The sequence below is a fragment of the Anolis carolinensis genome, unplaced genomic scaffold (genome assembly GCF_035594765.1).
Source record: "Anolis carolinensis isolate JA03-04 unplaced genomic scaffold, rAnoCar3.1.pri scaffold_10, whole genome shotgun sequence".
Lineage (NCBI taxonomy): Eukaryota > Metazoa > Chordata > Lepidosauria > Squamata > Dactyloidae > Anolis > Anolis carolinensis.
The window spans coordinates 23,430,613-23,450,796 of NW_026943821.1; the positions used below are offsets into that span (position 1 = coordinate 23,430,613).

General features: G+C 40.1%; 1 protein-coding gene across 3 annotated transcripts in view; it reads right to left on the reverse strand.

Moving 5' to 3' along the window:
- The window catches only part of csmd2 (CUB and Sushi multiple domains 2), a 632,593-nt gene that overhangs the window by 409,570 nt on the left and 202,839 nt on the right, over positions 1-20,184 (reverse strand). For all 3 annotated transcript variants that reach the window (XM_062962418.1, XM_062962417.1, XM_062962419.1), the window contains exon 5: positions 14,113-14,320. In XM_062962418.1, the coding sequence (XP_062818488.1) occupies positions 14,113-14,320 (208 nt within the window). The remainder of the gene's footprint in view (positions 1-14,112; positions 14,321-20,184) is intronic.

Sequence of the window (20,184 nt, forward strand, 5' to 3'; positions counted from 1 at the left end):
GTAAAATGTAAAAAGCTGGCTCTGAGCCTGGTTGTGCAGACTTGGGGCTGATCTGATGTACCCCACTTTTCAGCTTGGCTATGCAGCAAGCTGAACACACAAGAGAAAGCTGGAGTCACTCCAAGGTCAGGACACTCAGGTCAATCAGCATACAAGGGATAAACAGCAAGGCAAACCATAAGGACATTTCAAAGTTCCACAGCCAGGAAATCCATAGCAAACACAGTCCAAGGTATGAGTCCAAGGTACAATCCACAGCCAAAATCAGAGATTCAGTCCACCACACCAGGTCTCAAGGCTACCACTCCAACAAAGACGTTGCTGCCAGCAACTGACTATCTCAGCTCCCAACTATTTATGCTGGTCTCGCAGCTGCTCCAAATTGCTGGCCTTTTTCTCTGCCAAATGACTGGACTTGCAAACTTGAATTCTTTCTCTCCTCAGATGCATCCTTAACTCTTGAGAACAAGATCAAAGAGCTTAACTCTTTGATCTTGTTCTCAATCTGCATCCTTAGCCAATAGAGGTTCTGCATTGTGCAACTGCTGGTGCTGCTGCTCTTGATCTATAGCCTGAGAAGTGGTGAGTTCTTCACTGTTTGGCTGACAATGCTGTTGTTCTGTTTTGGACTCCAGTTATGCTGGGAGAGACAATCCCTCATCCTCACTGTCAGTGTTGGTCATGACACCACTCCGGGGCAGCTCCGGTATAACTGACATGTACCGATATAGTCTAAGAAACTAAGGAAAACACCATATTTGGTACGATCTTTAGGAGAGAGTTGAATGCAATGCACCAGAGGATTTCTGAATATGTAGGTTATTTCCTGAACACAGTGACCGACTCACTCCAGCTTCCTTGTTATCCTCCCAAGTGGGAGGAGAATGGAGGGCCTTCAAGCTCTTCTGTGTAACCTCAGATCACTATGAGACATTAAGATAGCAATTGCAGGTCAGTGAGCTGATCGCTGCCGGATGGGAAGCAGCTGATCGTGGGCTCGTTCCAAGTTTAGCTTCACTGTCAGTTGTTGTAACAACTTGGGCTCATCGGGGATGCCATCAAAAGGGCCTTGCCTCCAGCAACGAGGGACTTGTCTTGCTAATGTTGTTTGTGTTTCACATCCAGGCCCATTTCATCATCCAAGGAACTCTGGAAATCATATGGCTCTCAGGCTTTGCCATTTTTCATTTTAACTCATTCCCAGGAAAGTTGTGGATTGGTTACTTTGACCTTGAGGATTTTCTATGAATGGACAGATTATTTTCAAAGAAATTGAAATGTGGTTGGAAAGAAGTGTTGACTTGTTCTGCGAAAAATCGACACATTGGGCTTTTCCCCATACAAATTAATACTTCTGCATAGAAATATTATTTTATGTAGAGACAATACTGTTTTCTGTGCTCAGTCAACCAATCACATCAAGAACACTCATAGCATCTGAGACTATTCAGGTTAACAGAATAGTGATCCATTTTGGGTTTCAATCAGAACTTGCCAGTGCTTATTCTCCAAACAGATTCAGCACCTTGGATAGCATTTTAAACATGGGCTTAGTTGTCCCTACCTATATATTTTCCAGAAAGATAAAAGGAGGAACAAGCAAAGAACTACTGCCAAGGCCCATCAAAAGTTGAGTGCAGATTCTTCTGCCCAAATCCTCTTCATCGGCCAATAGCTTTATTTTCAGCCATAATTCAGCCTCGTTCCCTGAGCATTTTGGCTTGTCAAGTTCAACTCAATTCTCCCTGGTTTATTGGAAGACAGGTTTGCCAATTCCTGCATCTAAACCACCCTGGTTTCTGTACATGTCTTCTTATTCTCATTTGATCTAGTGTTTCTGATGTTGGGAAATAGCACTCTTGCTTCTAATGTGCCGGGGATGACTCTCGTATTTATGGCACTGGATACAACCGTTTCTTGCTTTTCTGGAACCTTTTGCAGCTCAGCGGATGACAGACTAGTATTCATTGATCATTCTTTCGATTTTCACTAATTTCATCCATATCATTACCACTTTCTGTAATTAATGGTATTTCATTAGATGCCTCGTTACATTCTGCCTTGGGATGCACCACACTGTAAGTGTAGTTTTGGGGACACTTGGGCCTCTCGAGTCCATTTTATTGCTTTTGGCCTCCCAACTCCTGGCTTCCTGGACAACCCCACATCTGAATGACTTCTTCTGCAAACTCTCTGGAGTAGTGTTACAGCTTTTACATAGTGCGATGCATTCTGACCTATTTAATGTACATAAGAACACCAACTCTGTTATCCTAAAATAGAATTGGATTTCTGCAAACACTTCTGTGTCTGGTTTCTCTGGCCTTTGGGGACATCTCTCCACTCTCTCTAAGGTCCTGGGCTAATCAAACCATCTCCTAGACCTACTTGGGTTGCCCATGAGGTTGCCATGAGGTGGAACTTCTTATATTCCTCATCTATTCAATGTTCTCCATCAAACTTTTGTTCCTACCCAAAACTCATGGTCGCATTCATGGACCTGATGGGCAAAGCAAAGCAAAGCAAACAAAGTAGGAGTGAATGAGCTGCACATACCAGCTTGCTGTCATTCATAGCAAACCATATTAAAGCTTATAATTCCAGGCCCGGGGTGTGGCGCAGGCTGGTGAGCAGCCAGCTGCAACAAATCACTCTGACCAAAAGGTCATGAGTTCGAGGCTAGCTCGGAACCCGTGTTTGTCTCTGTCTTTGTTAAGACATTGAATGTTTGCCTTATATGTGTAATGTGATCCACCCTGAGTCCCATTCGGGGTGAGAAGGGCGGAATATAAATAACTGTAAATAAATAAATAAATAAATACAGTAGAGTCTAACTTATCCAAGCTAAATGGGCCGGCAGAAGCTTGGATAAGCGAATATCTTGGATAATAAGGAGAGATTAAGGAAAAGCCTATTAAACATCAAATTAGGTTATGATTTTACAAATTAAGCACCAAAACATCATGTTAGACAACAAATTTGACAGAAAAAGTAGTTCAATATGCAGTAATGTTATGTTGTAATTACTGTATTTACGAATTTAGCACCAAAATATCATGATATATTGAAAACATTGACTACAAAAATGGCTTGGATTATCCAGAAGCTTGGATAAGCGAGGCTTGGATAAGTGAGACTCTACTGTAAATAAATTTACTTTTCTTACAAGACACCTCTTTTGAAGCAAAGCCATGATGATGATTTTCTTATTATGAACTCCTTCCTTCATTTCAATACAACTGGCACATATATAAAACTGTTTTGTTGAGATCTGGGTTACTCCACTTCCACCATTTTTGGTCAATTCTTCCCAAAATCCAAAGTGAAACATGCTACCCATCCCTATTAGAAAATGCAAAATGTGACACAAATTGTTTCTACAAGACTAGTGATTGTTCTTCAAGCAACACAGCTCCCATATTTGCGACATGAATGCCATTGCCTGGCTTGTGTGTGCAAAGTTTGGACTCCACTATAGTTCTTTCCAATTCCAATTAAACATTTGAGTCATAGCGTTTAATTTTGCCTTGAGTCTCTCTCCCCCCCCCCCCCCCAACTCTTTCGCTGGCATGCTACTAATAATTAAAACTGGAGATGCAGTTTTGTTTTAATAAAGGATATTAAAAAGCAAGAGGCGGAATTTCCGAGCAATATTTTGAAGCATCATCATCAACATGTTTTTTGAAAAGAGAAAACACCAGATTTCCCCACCATCCTCTATCCCCACCGGCAAAAATTGCTGATAAAAAGAAAGGGGGAGAAAAATGACTTATTTGAATTTAATTACCAACCTCTGGGTATTGCGTGGCAGCTTTCGACAGCCAAATTTAAAAGGCCTCTTTGAAAGTCGGCTTCTGGGACTGCAAAGTTGGTTTGTCGTGAGCAGGAAAGGGAGGTTTTTCGGAGATGGACTCAAAGTAAAATGGACGGATAACCCTCTGGTTAACTACAGATAGCAATAGTATGGTATTTGACTGAAGTCTCAGCCTTTATCATCTTCTACTGGAGCCCATAGCAGAATTCTTAGTGCTGGAAAGGACCACAAAGGCCACTTAGACCAACCCTCTGCCATGTAAGAACACAAAACTAAAGAACTCTGGAAATACGTCCATCCATCCTTAGTATAATAACTTCCATAGAAGTAGAGTCTACTACTCATTGAGATAGTCCATCCTATCTATATATATAAAAGAGTGATGGCATCACGGTGACCCACAAAACAACAAAACTACAGGCCCCCCAACCTCGAAATTTGACAACACAACCCATCATCCACGCCTCTAGGTTGATACAACAAAAATAAAAGAAAAATAAAGTCCTAATTAGAGAGAGAGGAATAATTGCTTTTATCCAATTGCTGCCAGTTAGAAGGCTAAGCTCTTCCAACTTGGTCTCCTAGCAACCCAAAATAATAATAATAAAAAACACTAAAAAATTAATACAATAAAATACTATAATAACATAAAATAACTAAAAATAATACAAGAAAATAATAAAATATAATAAATAAAAATATAACTTACAATAAAATTAATTTAAAAAATGCAAATAACGTCAAATAAAAATTACACAACAATTTTTTAACCAATACCACCACCACTTTGCCACAGCAACGCGTGGCCAGGCACAGCTAGTTATCAATAAAGTATTCCTAAAGTATTTTTGCAGTTTGAACCTACGGGATTCAATTCAATGCCAGTCTCTGGAATAGCATTAAAACACATATGTCAAACTCAAGGCTTGTTGGTTAAATCAAATCTGTAATTGGAGTTGTTGTTCAATAACATCTGGGAACCCAAACTGGGTAAAAACTAAACAGCACCTACCACTATGTAAAAAAAAAAGTACTTGTTTCTCTAATTGTTCATCCATGGATTCAATGGACCTTTGAAGGCAACAGCTCCCCCTGTGGCCGGAATCGTGAAGCTGGAAAAATGTTAAAAATGCCTCTGAGTCTGTCTAATGTATGTTGTTAGTCTGTTGGCATTGAATGTTTGCCATATATGTGTTCATTGTAATCCGCCCTGAGTCCCCTTCGGGGTGAGAAAGAAGGGCGGAATATAAATACTGTAAATAAATAAATAAATAAATAAATAAGACTGCTGTAGCCCTCAATGAAAATGGGTTTGACATCCTTGCTCTATGACATCCCTTCAGATATTCAAAGATAGCTATTACATGATTGCTGAGGATATATCACTATCTGCACTATAGAATTAATGAAGTTTGAATCCACTTGAATTGCCATGGCTTAGTGGTGTGGAATCTCTAGAATTGTAGTTTGGCAAGGTGCTAGTAGTATTTGACAGAGAAGGTTAAAAACCTAAAAATATAGTTTCATGACTATATAGGATTGAATCATGGCAGTTCAAGTGATGCCAAATTGAATTCATTCTACTGAGTCTGTTTTCCAAGCTTAACACACTTAGATCCTTAAGTTATTTCTTAAAAAGCTACTGTATATATTCAAGTATAAGCTGACCCGAATATATGTTTTGGACTTCAACATTTTTACTAATGTGATGAAGTCCTTACACAGGCCTTTGGTTATTAATTGGCCATTAAACATTGATTTCTAACACAATATCTGTTGCTTTATCTTTTATGTTATTTTGAAATTACTGCATATACTTGAGTATAAGCCGACCCGAATATAAGCCAAGGCACCTAATTTTATCACAAGAAAACTGGGAAAACATTGACTCCAGTATAAGCCGAGAGTGGTAAATTTCAGAAATAAAAATAGAAACCAATAAAATTACATTAGTCGAGGGCATGAGTAGGTTAAATGTTTTTGAATATTTACATAAAACTCTAATTTAAGATAAGACTGTCCAACTCTGATTAAATCATTATTCTCATCTTCAATGTAAATGCCCTTATGTATCCTTTTAATAATAATAGAGTAAAATAATAAATGTAATACTAACAATAATAATATCAGAGTGAAATAATAAATGTATTATTAATAATAAAAATAGAGTAAAATAAATGTAATACTAACAATAATAATAGAGTAAAATAAGAAATGTAATAATGCCAATAAAAATAGAGAAAAATAAGAAATGTACCATATATACTCGAGTATAAGCCAGCCAGGACCCTCACTTGAGTATAAGCCGAGATGAGCTTTTTCAGTCCTAAAAAAGGGCTGAAAAACTATGCTTATACTTGAGTATATACAGTAAATTTCCAAACCACTGATAATCTCGGTTAACCTTCTCAGATCACATTAATCTTTCTCATAGACTTCTTGAATGGTAGAGAGATGGAAACTCCTTAGGAATCAAAGGAGAACTCAATTGGATCAAAGTATTCAGGCCGGCAAAACTCGGTAAAACTTGGAAAAGTTACATTTTTGGCTCTACAGCTTTCAAAATCTTCTACCAGAATCTTAAACCATTGTATATTGGTGAAAATATGTGGAGTTTATGACCAAAAAAGCTATTTTCCAAGTGCTGGGTGTACAGAAGTGTTTTTTAATGGGCTATGCATCCAGCATTTTTAATCTTTATGTCTTTTAAATTACTTTATACGATTATAAATATGGGGCGTTTTAAGAGGATAGCTCATTTAATTTTTTAAATAAAAATGTTTGCATCATGTGGTTTTTTTTTAATATCATGAAGTTTTTAACTTTGAGAAAGTGGAGCCCTTTTGAGAAAATGCTTAGAAGGGACCTATTTTGTCAGACGTGGAGAAATGAAACTGTGGATACCGGTTCTGTGAATACAGGGGTTGAACTGTACATGATAACTAACCATTGCTATTTCTGCATTAACAAAATACAACCAAGAAAGTAAACCCTGGAATCGCTAACTTTTACATAATTCCTGGGAACATTAAACAATTGGCTACGGAATAAAAGGCAGGCATCTCAGATTAATGGGTTTGCAACAACCCAGGCTGTATTTACCCCCAAATAGCTTGTCAAGCAAATATACAATTAGTTGCATGAATATGTCTTTATTAGCGACAGTGACACAACCATGGTAAATACATTACCTTCTAATTTAATACTCAGCAATATCTTTCAATTATGTCGACTGCTGACATCTTTTCTTCATCTTGAGATTGCTCAGGCTTCTTGCTGTTGCCACAGCCATTTATGTGGCTATGGCGGGATTTTATTTGGCCAGTCGGGCCATCCTAAAACAATTTCATGCCTGAGACAAAGAATCAAAATGATGACCCTTGCCCACCAATCCAAGTCAAAGTGTATTAGTACCCAAACAAGCCACGTTATTTGGTAAATGTTGCATTCACAAAACCCTATAAAAATATGGAAGAAAACGTTGTTGCTGTGTTGTTGAAGGCTTTCATGGCCGGGATCACAGGGTTGTTGTTTGTTTTCCGGGCAGTATGGCCATGTTCCAGGTCCCAGGTTCAAATCCGGGGAGCGGCGTGAGCGGTCGCTGTTAGCTCCAGCTCCTGCCAACCTAGCAGTTCGAAAACATGCCAATGTGAGTAGATCAATAGGTACCGCTCCGGCGGGAAGGTAACGGCGTTCCATGCAGTCATGCCGGCCACATGACCTTAGAGGTGTCTACGGACAACGCCGGCTCTTCGGCTTAGAAATGGAGATGAGCACCAACCCCCAAAGTCAGACATGACTGGACTTAACGTCAGGAGAAACCTTTACCTTTACCTTATGGCCATGTTCCAGAACTATTCTCTCCTGACATTTCACCCACATCTATGGCAGGCATACTCTTTTAGGTTGTCCTGGGAAAGACTAAGCTCTCACCGTTCACCCCTCTATTACAAGAGGGAATGGTTCCTTTTTAAAATAAGAGTTAAGATACAGAACTTACATTGACTCATAGATAATAGGCTTGTGCAATTCAGCTGGAGGGAGATCCGGTTTTGGCATTCAAATATCATTGGGCACCCAGATCTATTTTTTGGTAACTTCTTGAAAATCAGCTAAAGGAAATACCTGTTTTCAGCTGGGTAGCTGAAAGATCCAGGAAGATTCGGCCAATTGGCGGCAATGGGGAACTTACAAGGCTCTGTTATGACTCAGCTGGAACCTCAGATTGACTCTGATGGGGATTATGGGATTCAGGTTCAAAATCAGGTTCAGAATGTCCCTGTTGTAGAAGATGAGGAACAGAGAGTTTTTCCCTCAGCTGGGAATGATGTTGATGATATTGAAACTAGCCAGGTGCAAATTGACTCAGAAAAGGAGGACAGTTCTCAGTCTGATAGCAAGCAGGCTGATGTTGCTAACAAGCAGGTTGACCTTGATGAAACGGAATCTTTAGATCGAGCTGACAGTTTGGAATTCAGGGTTCGAAGGAGTGTGAGAATAGCAAACAAGAAGGAGGTCAGAGGCCAAAGAAATGCTTTCATGCTTTGCAAAGGGTATTAAAGCAGTGTGTTTGGAGACGAGCCTTTGTCAAAGCAACTCTCGTTCAACCAAGAAGCAAGCTCTTGTTTTCCTGGATTATCTTGCAGTGTTCATGTGTTTGGGACTTTGTCATGCTCTAATGGGAATTTGTTTATTCCTTGTGATTTCTTGGATTATTTGCTAAGGCTTTGTTTTGTAACGATCTTTTGGAACTTTACTTTTGCTTTCAAATAGAATTTTCGGAAAATGAAAATTCCGAAAAGGAATGTTCGGGAAACAAAACTTCCGAAATAGAATTTTCGGAATATGAAAATTCTGAAGTAGAATTTTCTCTTCTATTTTCTAATAAACTACAAAAGACTTCAACCTGTGTGCACTCTGGTGTATATAGCAAGGTGAAGCTAACCTGAGGTGCGACAGGCTCTCCTTTCCATTCCTGAGATCCATCCCTTTCTTCCTTTCAAGGGAGTCTGGGTTTGAGCAACGGGGTTAAGGAAACAGTGCGTAAGATATATGACAGTGTTCTTCTATTTAGATTGGCACAACAGGCAGGGCTCACAGAGTCACCCTGTGCTAGCAGCATGCGGCAGAGTCTTTTCATGCTGTGTGATGCCAAATAGGGGAGAAGGAGCTGTGATTGGCTGCCATCTGATCATGTAAAGGACAAAAAATGTGATGGCCCTTACCATTAAGGCTATCCGGCCAGTCCAAACTAGCTGGATTGGCCAAAGGGAACCGACCACCTCGAATCAATGCACAAGCCTAATGCATAAGTCAGTTCAGGTTTTTCTAGACTTATACATGATTATATACAGTATCACTCCATATTGCACCTGAACAGATGATCTGATGTCCATGAAAGTTCATCCCAGAATAAAAAGTCCATACATTCATTTGGCCTTTTAATGCCGCAATGGACAAACATGACTACAGTAGAGTCTCACTTATCCAACACTCCCTTATCCAACGTTCTGGATTATCCAACACATTTTTGTAGTCAATGTTTTCAATATATTGTGATATTTTGGTGCTAAATTTGTAAATACAGTAATTACTACATAGCATTACTGCGTATCGAACTACTTTTTCTGCCAAATTTGTTGTCTAACATGATGTTTTGGTGCTTCATTTGTAAAATCATAACCTAATTTGATGTTTAATAGGCTTTTCCTTAATGCCTCATTATCCAACATATTCGCTTATCCAACATTCTGCCGGCCCGCTTATGTTGGATAAGCGAGACTCTACTGTATTTTTAAAAAATCACTTTTTTTCGTGTCAGGACCGACTTGCGAAACTCCAGGTTGCTTCTGGTGTGAGAGAATTGGCCGTCTGCAAGGACGTTGCACAGGGGACGCCTGGATTTTTTTTGATGTTTTTATCATCCTTGTGGGAGGCTTCTCTCATGTTCCTGCATGGAGCTGGAGCTGATAGAGAGAGCTCATCCGCGCTCTCCCTGGGTTGGATTTGGGCTCTTCCTCTGAGCCAGGAGAGGCACGTCTAAATCACAATGACTGAAGTTCTCTTTTACCAATGAAAATTATTTGCAGTGGAAATAAAGAGCAACTAGTCTGTGATTACATGAGGAGATTGATTGATTTTGCTCCAAGCAGATGGAACCTTTACTATTTTAAGCCTCTTGTATGAATGCCTCGCTGCATCTTTTTCCCTTCCTCTGAGTATCTCTGTCACCATTCCTTGTAACACAGCAGGTGGGAAGAGAGAAAGGCAGAGGTGACTCAATGCTAATCCTGCCACCGGCATCCATAAAGAACTCCTTGTTTTTGGTGAGATTGCATCCTCATCTGAGTTGTTAAGCCCTGGAGCCCTACAACTGCAGACGTCTAAATGGGGAAGGGATGTTTGACCAAAAAAAAAATCATCAGTAGACAGAAGAGCACATGTGAAACATGTGAATGCTATACCAATAAGTCCAGTACCTTGGATAGCTCTTTTAAATCCTAGATTGGATTTTCACAGAACCAAAAGCTACCAGACACCACTGTTTCAGAACAAACCTGACTTTCAAGAACTAGAAATATACTCATGTAAGCATTCCAGGCAGAACTACTTTTCATGATAATCCCATCTACTGTGCAAAAAAAAGTAATATTAAAGACAGTTCGGTCCAAGACTTTAAATTCTACTCTACTGGGGCTGTGCTATGAAAAAATGTTCGGCAGAATGGAGATCAAAAAGATTGGATCCTGCTGCTGCACAGCTTAACTAAGCCATGAAAAAATATGCAGAGATTTCTCATTAATGCAGGCTTTTAAAAGTTCTTAATAGTCACAGTAAGAACGGCAATGAAATTGTCCCTTTCCATTTAATCACATCATAGATGTCAACCGCCATTTCATTTTACATTTACAATCAGATATGCATTGATGTAATTATAAATGTATACTCTTCCTGGAGATATAGAGAAAAAAAGAGATTTGCCTCAAAGCTGGACCCATAAAATAGAACTTGGAAAAGTGCCAGAATATTAATAATATTAATAATAATAATAATAGTAATAATTAATAGAGGAAAAAAGAGATTTGCTCCAAAGCTGGACCCATGAAACAGAACTTGGAAAAGTACCAGAATATTATTATTATTATTATTATTAATAATAATAATAATAATAATAATAATAATAATAATAATTAATAGAGGAAAAAAGAGATTTGCTCCAAAGCTGGACCCATAAAACAGAACTTTGAAAAGTACCATAATAATAATAATAATAATAATAATAATAATAATAATAATAATTAGAAGAAAAAAGAGATTTGCTCCAAAGCTGGACCCATAAAACAGAACTTGGAAAAGTACCAGAATATTAATAATAATAATAATAATAATAATAATAATAATAATAATAATAATAATAATAATAATTAATAGAGGAAAAAAGATTTTTGCTCCAAAGCTGGACCCATAAAACAGGACTTGGAAAAATTCCACAATATTATCATCATTATTATTATTAATTAATAAAAATCCAGCATATCTCTTGTTTGCTGTGTCATAATAAAATAATAATAATAATACCCCGCTTTATTTCTCCCAAAGGGAACTGAAAGTGGCTTAATATAAAAGCATAACCATTTAAAATATACAATTATACAAACGTTATAACCCAGTAATTGCAGCCATAAGCCACATTGGCTGGGCAATTCTACAAACTCCAGTCCAGAAATATAATTTTTTAAAGCTCTGCCACAAAACCAAAACGAAAAGCAGCAGAGATTTGGGTCCCTCGGAATCAATAATTCTACCCAAAAGTCCCAGAAATAGATATGCATATGGTTGCCTACAGACATGCTAGAGACAACGCCAATATTTTCGTTACAAAAGTTGATACGGAGAGGATAGATTTTTTTTTACTCATTTTCTCCTTGCATTGATCCCCAGTTCCTAAAATTACAGAGTAATGAATACTTGCTTCCTTTGGAACATCCAAATCACAATCTCTTTCACACCCATATATTATACCAGCCACAATCAAAGTCTCTGGAGTGTATATAAATTTTCTGATAAGTTTGTACATCAGGAAAATATCTGATTATCTTGCAGGAACCAGTCCTGTTGACCTTGGTCATCCTTTATCCTGCTTTTGCATTCATTTAAAACATTTCCCAAAAAATCTGTGTATTTTTCAGAAACATACGCTGTTGTTTCTTGTCTGTTTCAAATGTTCACATTGGAAAATGATTTTTTCCTCGTTTCTCGTAATAAATCACAATGCAAATGATGAAGACATAGGAAGTCTTTCCATAACACAATGCAATAGAAAGTGTAGTGAAGAAATTAGAAGATTAAAACTCGGAAAACCATTTATGTAGGAATGACACAAGATCTCCAAATGCAAGTCTATATCATTAAACACTAAAAATCAGAATCCAACAGCTCCAGTTTCTATTATATGGTTCAGAAAGTTTGATAAGGCTGACAGGAAGACAACCAACTCATGAATGGGTCCCATTAAGTTAAAATTTTCACCAGAATCCAAGTTGACTTAATTGAGGTTTTCATACATAATATCCTGGAATGACATGACTAATCTGAGAAGATAAATATGTCTTGAAGAAGTGGAAGGTAGTAAAAAAGTATCAGTAGATGGATTCTATCAAGGAAGTTAGTCTTGAGGTTACATGACCTGAACAAAACTGTTGATCACTAGACTTCTTTAAGCTCAACTGACGACAAATAACGACAACAAATTACCATCCTTGAAATATACAGGTTTCTGACTTCTTCCATGCCTGGGTTAGGTCTGGAGGAAGCAGAATTGTGCAAATCAAGAATAAACATTGGAATGAGGTTGTCTGTCTGCACATCCCTTTGTAGACGCAACTCCAATCTCAAACTATCTTTTACATCTGCTGACAATGCACAACATTTCCAGAGCATGACAATACCTTTTCTACAACCACAAACACCAAGTAGATGAGAGGAGCACAACATTCAATTTGCCCATCTCTATTTTTTTGACAAATATGTCACCCACAAGGTATCTGCCAAAGGGTGCCTCAGCAAATTACACTAGGCCAGTGGTTCCCAAACTTATTTGGCCTACCACCCCCCTTTCCAGAAAAAATACTACCCAGCACCCCCTGGAAAGGGGGCATGGCTTAGAGGGTGGGTGTGGCTCCTGCTCAAGAGGGCGGGGCTGAGTCTCTCCCCTAGTCCAAGATGCAGGGCTGCGAGGGGAGGTGGACGGGGCCACAAATGGGCAGCCAGGACTGGGACGGGCGGAGTTACGAGCTCTGAGGCAGGGCTGAGCTTCTATCCCTGTCCTGGACACAGGGGGCGGGGCTAGAGAAAGGGCGGGGCCTCTTCCCAAGTGCCTGATGGGGCTGAACCTCTATACCCCACCCCCATGTTCTAACAAGCGTCTCAGGAGAGGTATAGAGGCTCAGCCCTGTCTCGGGCTCTTGGAAGGAGGCCCCGCCCCCACCCCTAGCCCCACCCTTTAGTCCTAAAAGGCCTCTCAGGAGAGGTATAGAGGCTCAGCCCTGTCTCGGGCTCTTGGAAGGAGGCCCCGCCCCCACCCCTAGCCCCACCCTTTAGTCCTAAAAGGCCTCTCAGGAGAGGTATAGAGGCTCAGCCCTGTCTCGGGCTCTTGGAAGGAGGCCCCGCCCCCACCCCTAGCCCCACCCTTTAGTCCTAAAAGGCCTCTCAGGAGAGGTATAGAGGCTCAGCCCTGTCTTGCGCTCCTGGGAAGAGGCCCTGCCCCCCACCCCTAGTCCCGCTTTTTAGTCCTAAAAGGCCTCTCAGGAGAGGTATAGAGGCTCAGCCCTGTTACAGGCTCTTGGGAAGAGGCCCCACCCCCACCTCTAGCCCCACCCTTTAGTCCTAAAAGGCCTCTCAGGAGAAGTATAGAGGCTCAGCCCTGTCTCGGGCTCTTGGAAGGAGGCCCCGCCCCCTTCCCTAGCTCCACCCTCTGTGTCCCAACAAGCACCTCAGGAGAGATATAAATTCTCAGCCCTGTCTCAGGCACTTGGGAAGAGGCCCCGCAGATCCTCTGGCCCCGCCCCTGTGTCCTAATAGGTGCCATCACCGCCCGCCTGGATCCCTTCAGCGCACACCAGGGGGCGCTAGCGACCACTTTGGGAATCACTGCACTAGGCAAATGCTCAGATACGATCACCAACTCCTTTTTATTTTGATGGCTTATGCTTGCTCCACATGCCAATGACAACACGATGAGCTAGAAAGGCAGGACAGATAACTGACAGCAATGTAAGGATGAAGCATGTCCTTCTTACCATAAGGAGGACCCCTCTGTTCCGGTGACCTCTAAGAAGTCATATTCATCCTCCAGTTGGAAATCCAGGAACACCAGAGCAATGGTATCTCCAGGCTCTGCTAGAATGGTCCATGTGCAGTCGGCATTGTTGCTGTACTCCAAAGGGTAATGGGGGGTTGAGATGATCCCACTCTGCCCCCGGAGCGTCCCTCCACAGGCATCGTCAGCTGAAAGGCAAACACCAACATGTGTTACAGGAAGGCTGAAAAAGTCTCGTGGTACTCCCAACCTCTTCTTTTCGATATATTTAAAACATTCAAGAGGTGGAATCATCCAGTTTGACAGGTTCAATGTAGCCAAAGGAAGACAACACACAAGTCCATTCCTTATTTGACTTATGGCAGAGCTTTCCAAACATTTCATGTTGGTGACAAACTATTTAGACATACATCATTTTGCAACACAGGAATTCAGTTTTGCTAGAAAACCAGAGGTTGACCCTACTCGTCATAAGAGATAAAGACACAGACATCAATTGTAATAAAACAATGTAGGAAGACAAAACATATCTCATGAAAATCTTTCATTTATAAGAACACAGGTTGGGAACCACTGACATAAAGCATATTGGGTGGTATTTGGTGAGTCTGCGAGCGTGTTTTCATGTGCACAATTTTCAGAGTTTGAGGATAATTTATTATTATTGGAGGGTTCCCCTTGGCTTCATGCAGAAGATAATAATAATAATAATAATAATAATAATAATAATAATAATAATAAGAAGAAGAAGAAGAAGAAGAAGAAGCTGATAAGGAGAAGACCTGGCTCTGGCTCACAAATGGGACCCTGAAGAAGGAGACAGAAGGCCTGACCCTTGCAGCCCAGGAGCAAGACATCAGAACAAAGGCAATTCAGGCCAAGATCGAAAAATCAGCTGATGACCCAAAATGCAGACTGTGCAAGGAAACCGATGAAACCATTGATCATCTCCTCAGCTGCTGTAAGAAAATTGCACAGACAGACTACAAACAGAGGCACAACTACGTGGGCCAAATGATTCATTGGAACTTATGCCTGAAGTATCACCTTCCAGTAGCAAAGAACTGGTGGGATCACAAACCTGCAAAACTATTGGAAAATGAACATGCAAAGATACTGTGGGACTTCCGAATCCAGACTGACAAAGTTCTGGAACACAACACACCAGACCTCACAGTTGTGGAAAAGAAAAAGGTTTGGATCATTGATGTTGCCATCCCAGGTAACAGTCGCATTGACGAAAAACAACAGGAAAAACTCAGCCGCTACCAGGACCTCAAGATTGAACTTCAAAGACTTTGGCAGAAACCAGTGCAGGTGGTCCCGGTGGTGATGGGCACACTGGGTGCTTTGCCAAAAGATCTCAGCTGGCATTTGGAAACAATAGACATTGACAAAATTACGATCTGCCAACTGCAAAAGGCCACCCTGCTGGGATCTGCGCGCATCATCCGAAAATACATTACACAGTCCTTAACGTTTGGGAAGTGTTCAAATTATGATTCTGTGATACGAAATCCAGCATATTGATCTTGTTTGCTGTGTCATAATAAAGTAATAATAATAATAACAACAACTTTATTCTTATATCCTGCCCCATCTCCCCGAAGGGACTCGGGGTGGCTCACATGGGGACCATGTTCCAGAAGCATTCTCTCCTGATGTTTCACCCACCTCTGAGGATGCCTGTCATAGATGTGGGTGAAATGTCAGGCTTCTGTAACATGGCCATACAGCCCGGAAAACACACAACAACCCTGAAAGCTTTAAACAACACATTATAGACTAAACCTTTGTTATGATTCCCACCAAGCGTCTTCAAGAAATATTTCAGGAAAAGCTATGTCGAATGTAAACATGCTTGTTGACTTCTATATGTTTATTTTTAGTCCATTTCGAACATAAGTTATTTCTTCATGAAGAAATCCTTCCTGTAAACATGTTAACACTATCTGTATCTATTTATAGATGCAGATATATATAGGTTTAATAAAAAAAAAAAAACCAGATTCACAGCAAGATTTCCATTGGGAAAGAACAGCTGAAATGGACTGAATATCTGTGATTCCTAGAATTAATGTAATGCCGGCAATCTGCAGCTCCTTCTTCAGTTGTACCAGTTCGCAGCATCTCTGAAAACTAGGTCAATCTGTCTGTCTGTATCCATCTGTCTGCTTGCTCATTTCTCTGTTGGAGCTACAAGAGTTTTTAAAGGGATGAGCTAAGCTTTGTTCGGAGAAGGCTGACAGCTGTTTTTATTGGCCTGAAATTGCACAGAAGAATAAGCCAAAGTGTCCGCAAGAACTTTGTATGCTCTGTCTTCCATCCGGAGCTCTTCAGCAAACCATCATTTCCCATTTCATCCAAATCAAGCACAGCAAGCCAGGATCTTAAGCCATTGTTTGATGTTGGTTTGACATGCTGGCTTCTTACCTGGAAGCCACAGTTTCCAAGGCAAAAGTTCATTGAAATCTTTACCTTTACCTTTTTATTGGTAAATTGTTTTGAGAAATCTGGAAGTTACAAACAGATGTGACGTATTTGGGCCGGGCTGTGGCGCAGCTGGCTAGTAACCACCCGAATATAAGCCGAGGCACCTAATTTTACCACAAAAAAACCTGGGAAAACATTGACTCCAGTATAAGCTGAGGGTGGTACATTTCAGAAATAAAAATAGATACCAATAAAATTACATTAATTGAGGCATCAGTAGGGTAAATGTTTTTGAATATTTACATAAAGCTCAATTGATGTGATTTTATTGGTATCTGTTTTTATTTCTGAAATTTACCACCCTCGGCTTATACTGGAGTCAATGTTTTCCCAGGTTTTTTTGTGGCAAAATTAGGTGCCTCGGCTTATATTTGGGTCGGCTTATACTCAAGTATATACGGTACCTATTGCTATATGCCCTCAGTGTGAACTGGGGTTGTTCCCGTGGTGGGGTGAGCACCCGTCAATTAAAAATAAAATATAGTCCCTGCTCGTTGCTGACCTAGCAACCCGAAAGATAGTTGCATCTATCAAGTAGGAAATAAGGTACCACTTATAAAAGTGGGGAGGCAAGTTTAACTAATTTACGACGTTGGAATGAGGAAGTGCCATCAGAGTGGATGATGAAGCAGCGGCTCCCCCCGTGGCCAGAATCGAACATTCCCTCAGGATAAGGTTAAATTGCCTCTGCGTCTGTCTGTCTGTCTGTCTGTCTGTCTCGGTTCAATGTGTTTATGGGCATTGAATGTTTGCTTTATATGTACATAATGTGATCCGTCCTGAGTCCCCTTCGGGGTGAGAAGGGCGGAATATAAATACTGTAAATAAATAAATAAATAAATAAATATTGACATTTGTCAATATGCAGGCTGTGGCGCAGCTGGCTAGTAACCAGCTGCAATAAATCACTACTGACCGAGAAGTCATGAGTTCGAAGCCCGGGTCGGGTTAAGCCCCCGACCATTAAATAGCCCCGCTTGCTGTTGACCTATGCAGCCCCGAAAGACAGTTGCATCTGTCAAGTAGGAAAATTTAGGTACGCTTTATGCGGGAGGCTAATTTAACTAATTTACAACATCATAAAACTGCCAGCAAAACACGAGGAAAGGAATGAGGAAGTACAGCCACTAGTGGACAGTGAAGCAACAGCTCCCCCTGTGGCCGGAATCGTGAAGCTGGAAAAAAATGTTAAATGCCTCTGTGTCTGTCTATATATGTTGTTTGCCTGTTGGTATTGAATGTTTGCCATATATGTGTTCATTGTACACATATGTACACCCTGAGTCCCCTTCGGGGTGAGAAGGGCGGAATATAAATACTGTAAATAAATCTATATATATAAAAGGGTAATGGAATTACGGCACCGGACAAAACAACTAAACTAAACGCCTCACAACCTCGAAAATTGACAGCACAACCTCTCATCCATGCCTCTACGTTCATACAACAAAAAGAAAAGAAAAATTAAGTCCTAGCCACAGCAACGCGTGGCCAGGCACAGCTAGTAATAAATAATTTTGCAGTTATCCAGTCCTGTTTAAGGAAGATGTACTGCCCAACAATGATCCTAGTTTTGTCCTCTTCACCTTTTCCCCATAATCTGTTGCTTCTTTTACTCTCACCACTAACTCAGTAAGAGGAAAAAACGAATTATTTGTGCCACTTTTGCCTGAATCAGGTGATAATGGGACTTTAAAGAGAACGTCACACTGTAATATAGTCACAGCAACCGGAGCTGCATGCGACGGCCAGCCTGCTGGCACAGAAAATTATTTGCAGGTTTGTCCTTCAATTTATTCAGAACAGAAGCATAGAAATGGTGGAACATTGTGCCCTTACAAAACAAGACCAAGAGCCAAATGCTTAGGCTAATTGTCATAAGCCATTCTGACCAGAAGTAATAGTGTTCCATTAAAGGAGGTGGGGAGATATGGCAATTGGAAAATACTCAATAAGAAATACATTAAGAGACAGCATTGCAGCAATTGACTGGCAATGTTTGGAAGATTATCTCTTGATTTACTGTATATACTCGAGTATAAGCCGACCCAAATATAAGCCGAGGCACCTAATCTTACCACAAAAAAACTGGGAAAACATTGACTCCAGTATAAGCCGAGATACCAATAAAATTACTGTATATACTCGAGTATAAGCCGACCCGAATATAAGCCGAGGCACCTAATTTTACCACAAAAAAACTGGGAAAACATTGACTCCAGTATAAGCCGAGATACCAATAATATTACCGTATATATTTGAGTATAAGCCGACCCGAATATAAGCCGAGGCACCTAATTTTACCACAAAAAACCTGGGAAAACATTGACTCCAGTATAAGCCGAGATACCAATAATATTACCGTATATATTTGAGTATAAGCCGACCCGAATATAAGCCGAGGCACCTAATTTTACCACAAAAAACCTGGGAAAACATTGACTCCAGTATAAGCCGAGAGTGGTAAATTTCAGAAATAAAAATAGATACGAATAAAATTACATGAATTGAGGCATCAGTAGGTTAAATGTTTTTGAATATTTACATAAAGCTCAATGGATGTAATTTTATTGGTATCTGTTTTTATTTCTGAAATTTATCACTCTCAGCTTATTTTCCCCTGAAATATTTGTTAAACCCTCCTACAGATATATAAGCATTAACCCCTTCTAAGCTTTTGCAATCTTTATGTACCTTAAATTACAGTTTGATGTAAAGATTTCAAAAACATTTAAACTACTGATGGCTCAATTAATGTAATTTTATTGGTATCTCGGCTTATACTGGAGTCAATGTTTTCCCAGTTTTTTTGTGGTAAAATTAGGTGCCTCGGCTTATATTCGGGTCGGCTTATACTCGAGTATATACGGTACCTATTGCTATATGCCCTCAGTGTGAACAACTGGGGTATTGACATTTGTGATTTTCTGTGAGTATTTTTGTTTGTTTGCGAAAAAGGGCAGTGTTGGAAAATGGAATAATTGCTGCCTTATAGTAAAATCGCAGGCAATAGCTGGGACGGTTCAGTCCCTGCAATCCATCACTTTGTCTGCATGTGTCCGCTGCATTTATTTAGCTTCACAAAGGGAAAATGACACTCACAGAGACAGGAAGGTGGTTTCTTTCTCTTTTTTGGTGACGTATTTTCCAGTGCAAATTGCAGAAATTGTGACAAGACAAACAAAACAAAACTCAGTCTCAGCCATCGTGAGACAGCAAGGATTAATGGCGTTGGCATCTAGAATAGTTCCAAATGATAGGGTCCCTTTTTTGCATATATAGGAGATATTCTAGGAACAACAACATAGACATTTTAAAAAATCAAGGTCTGTACAATGCACTGGCTTGAATGTTGGGCTACAACTTTGAATGCAAAGGTTCATATTCACACTCGACCATGGAAAACCCGCAGGTCACATTATCTCAGCCTCTGATGGAAGGAAACATAAACTCACTCCCATCATAGCTTCCAAGAAAACAAATTACCGTATATAAAGATAGATATAATGAATCATAGACCTGGAATGGACCCTATGGGTCATTAGATCCCTGTTCAATG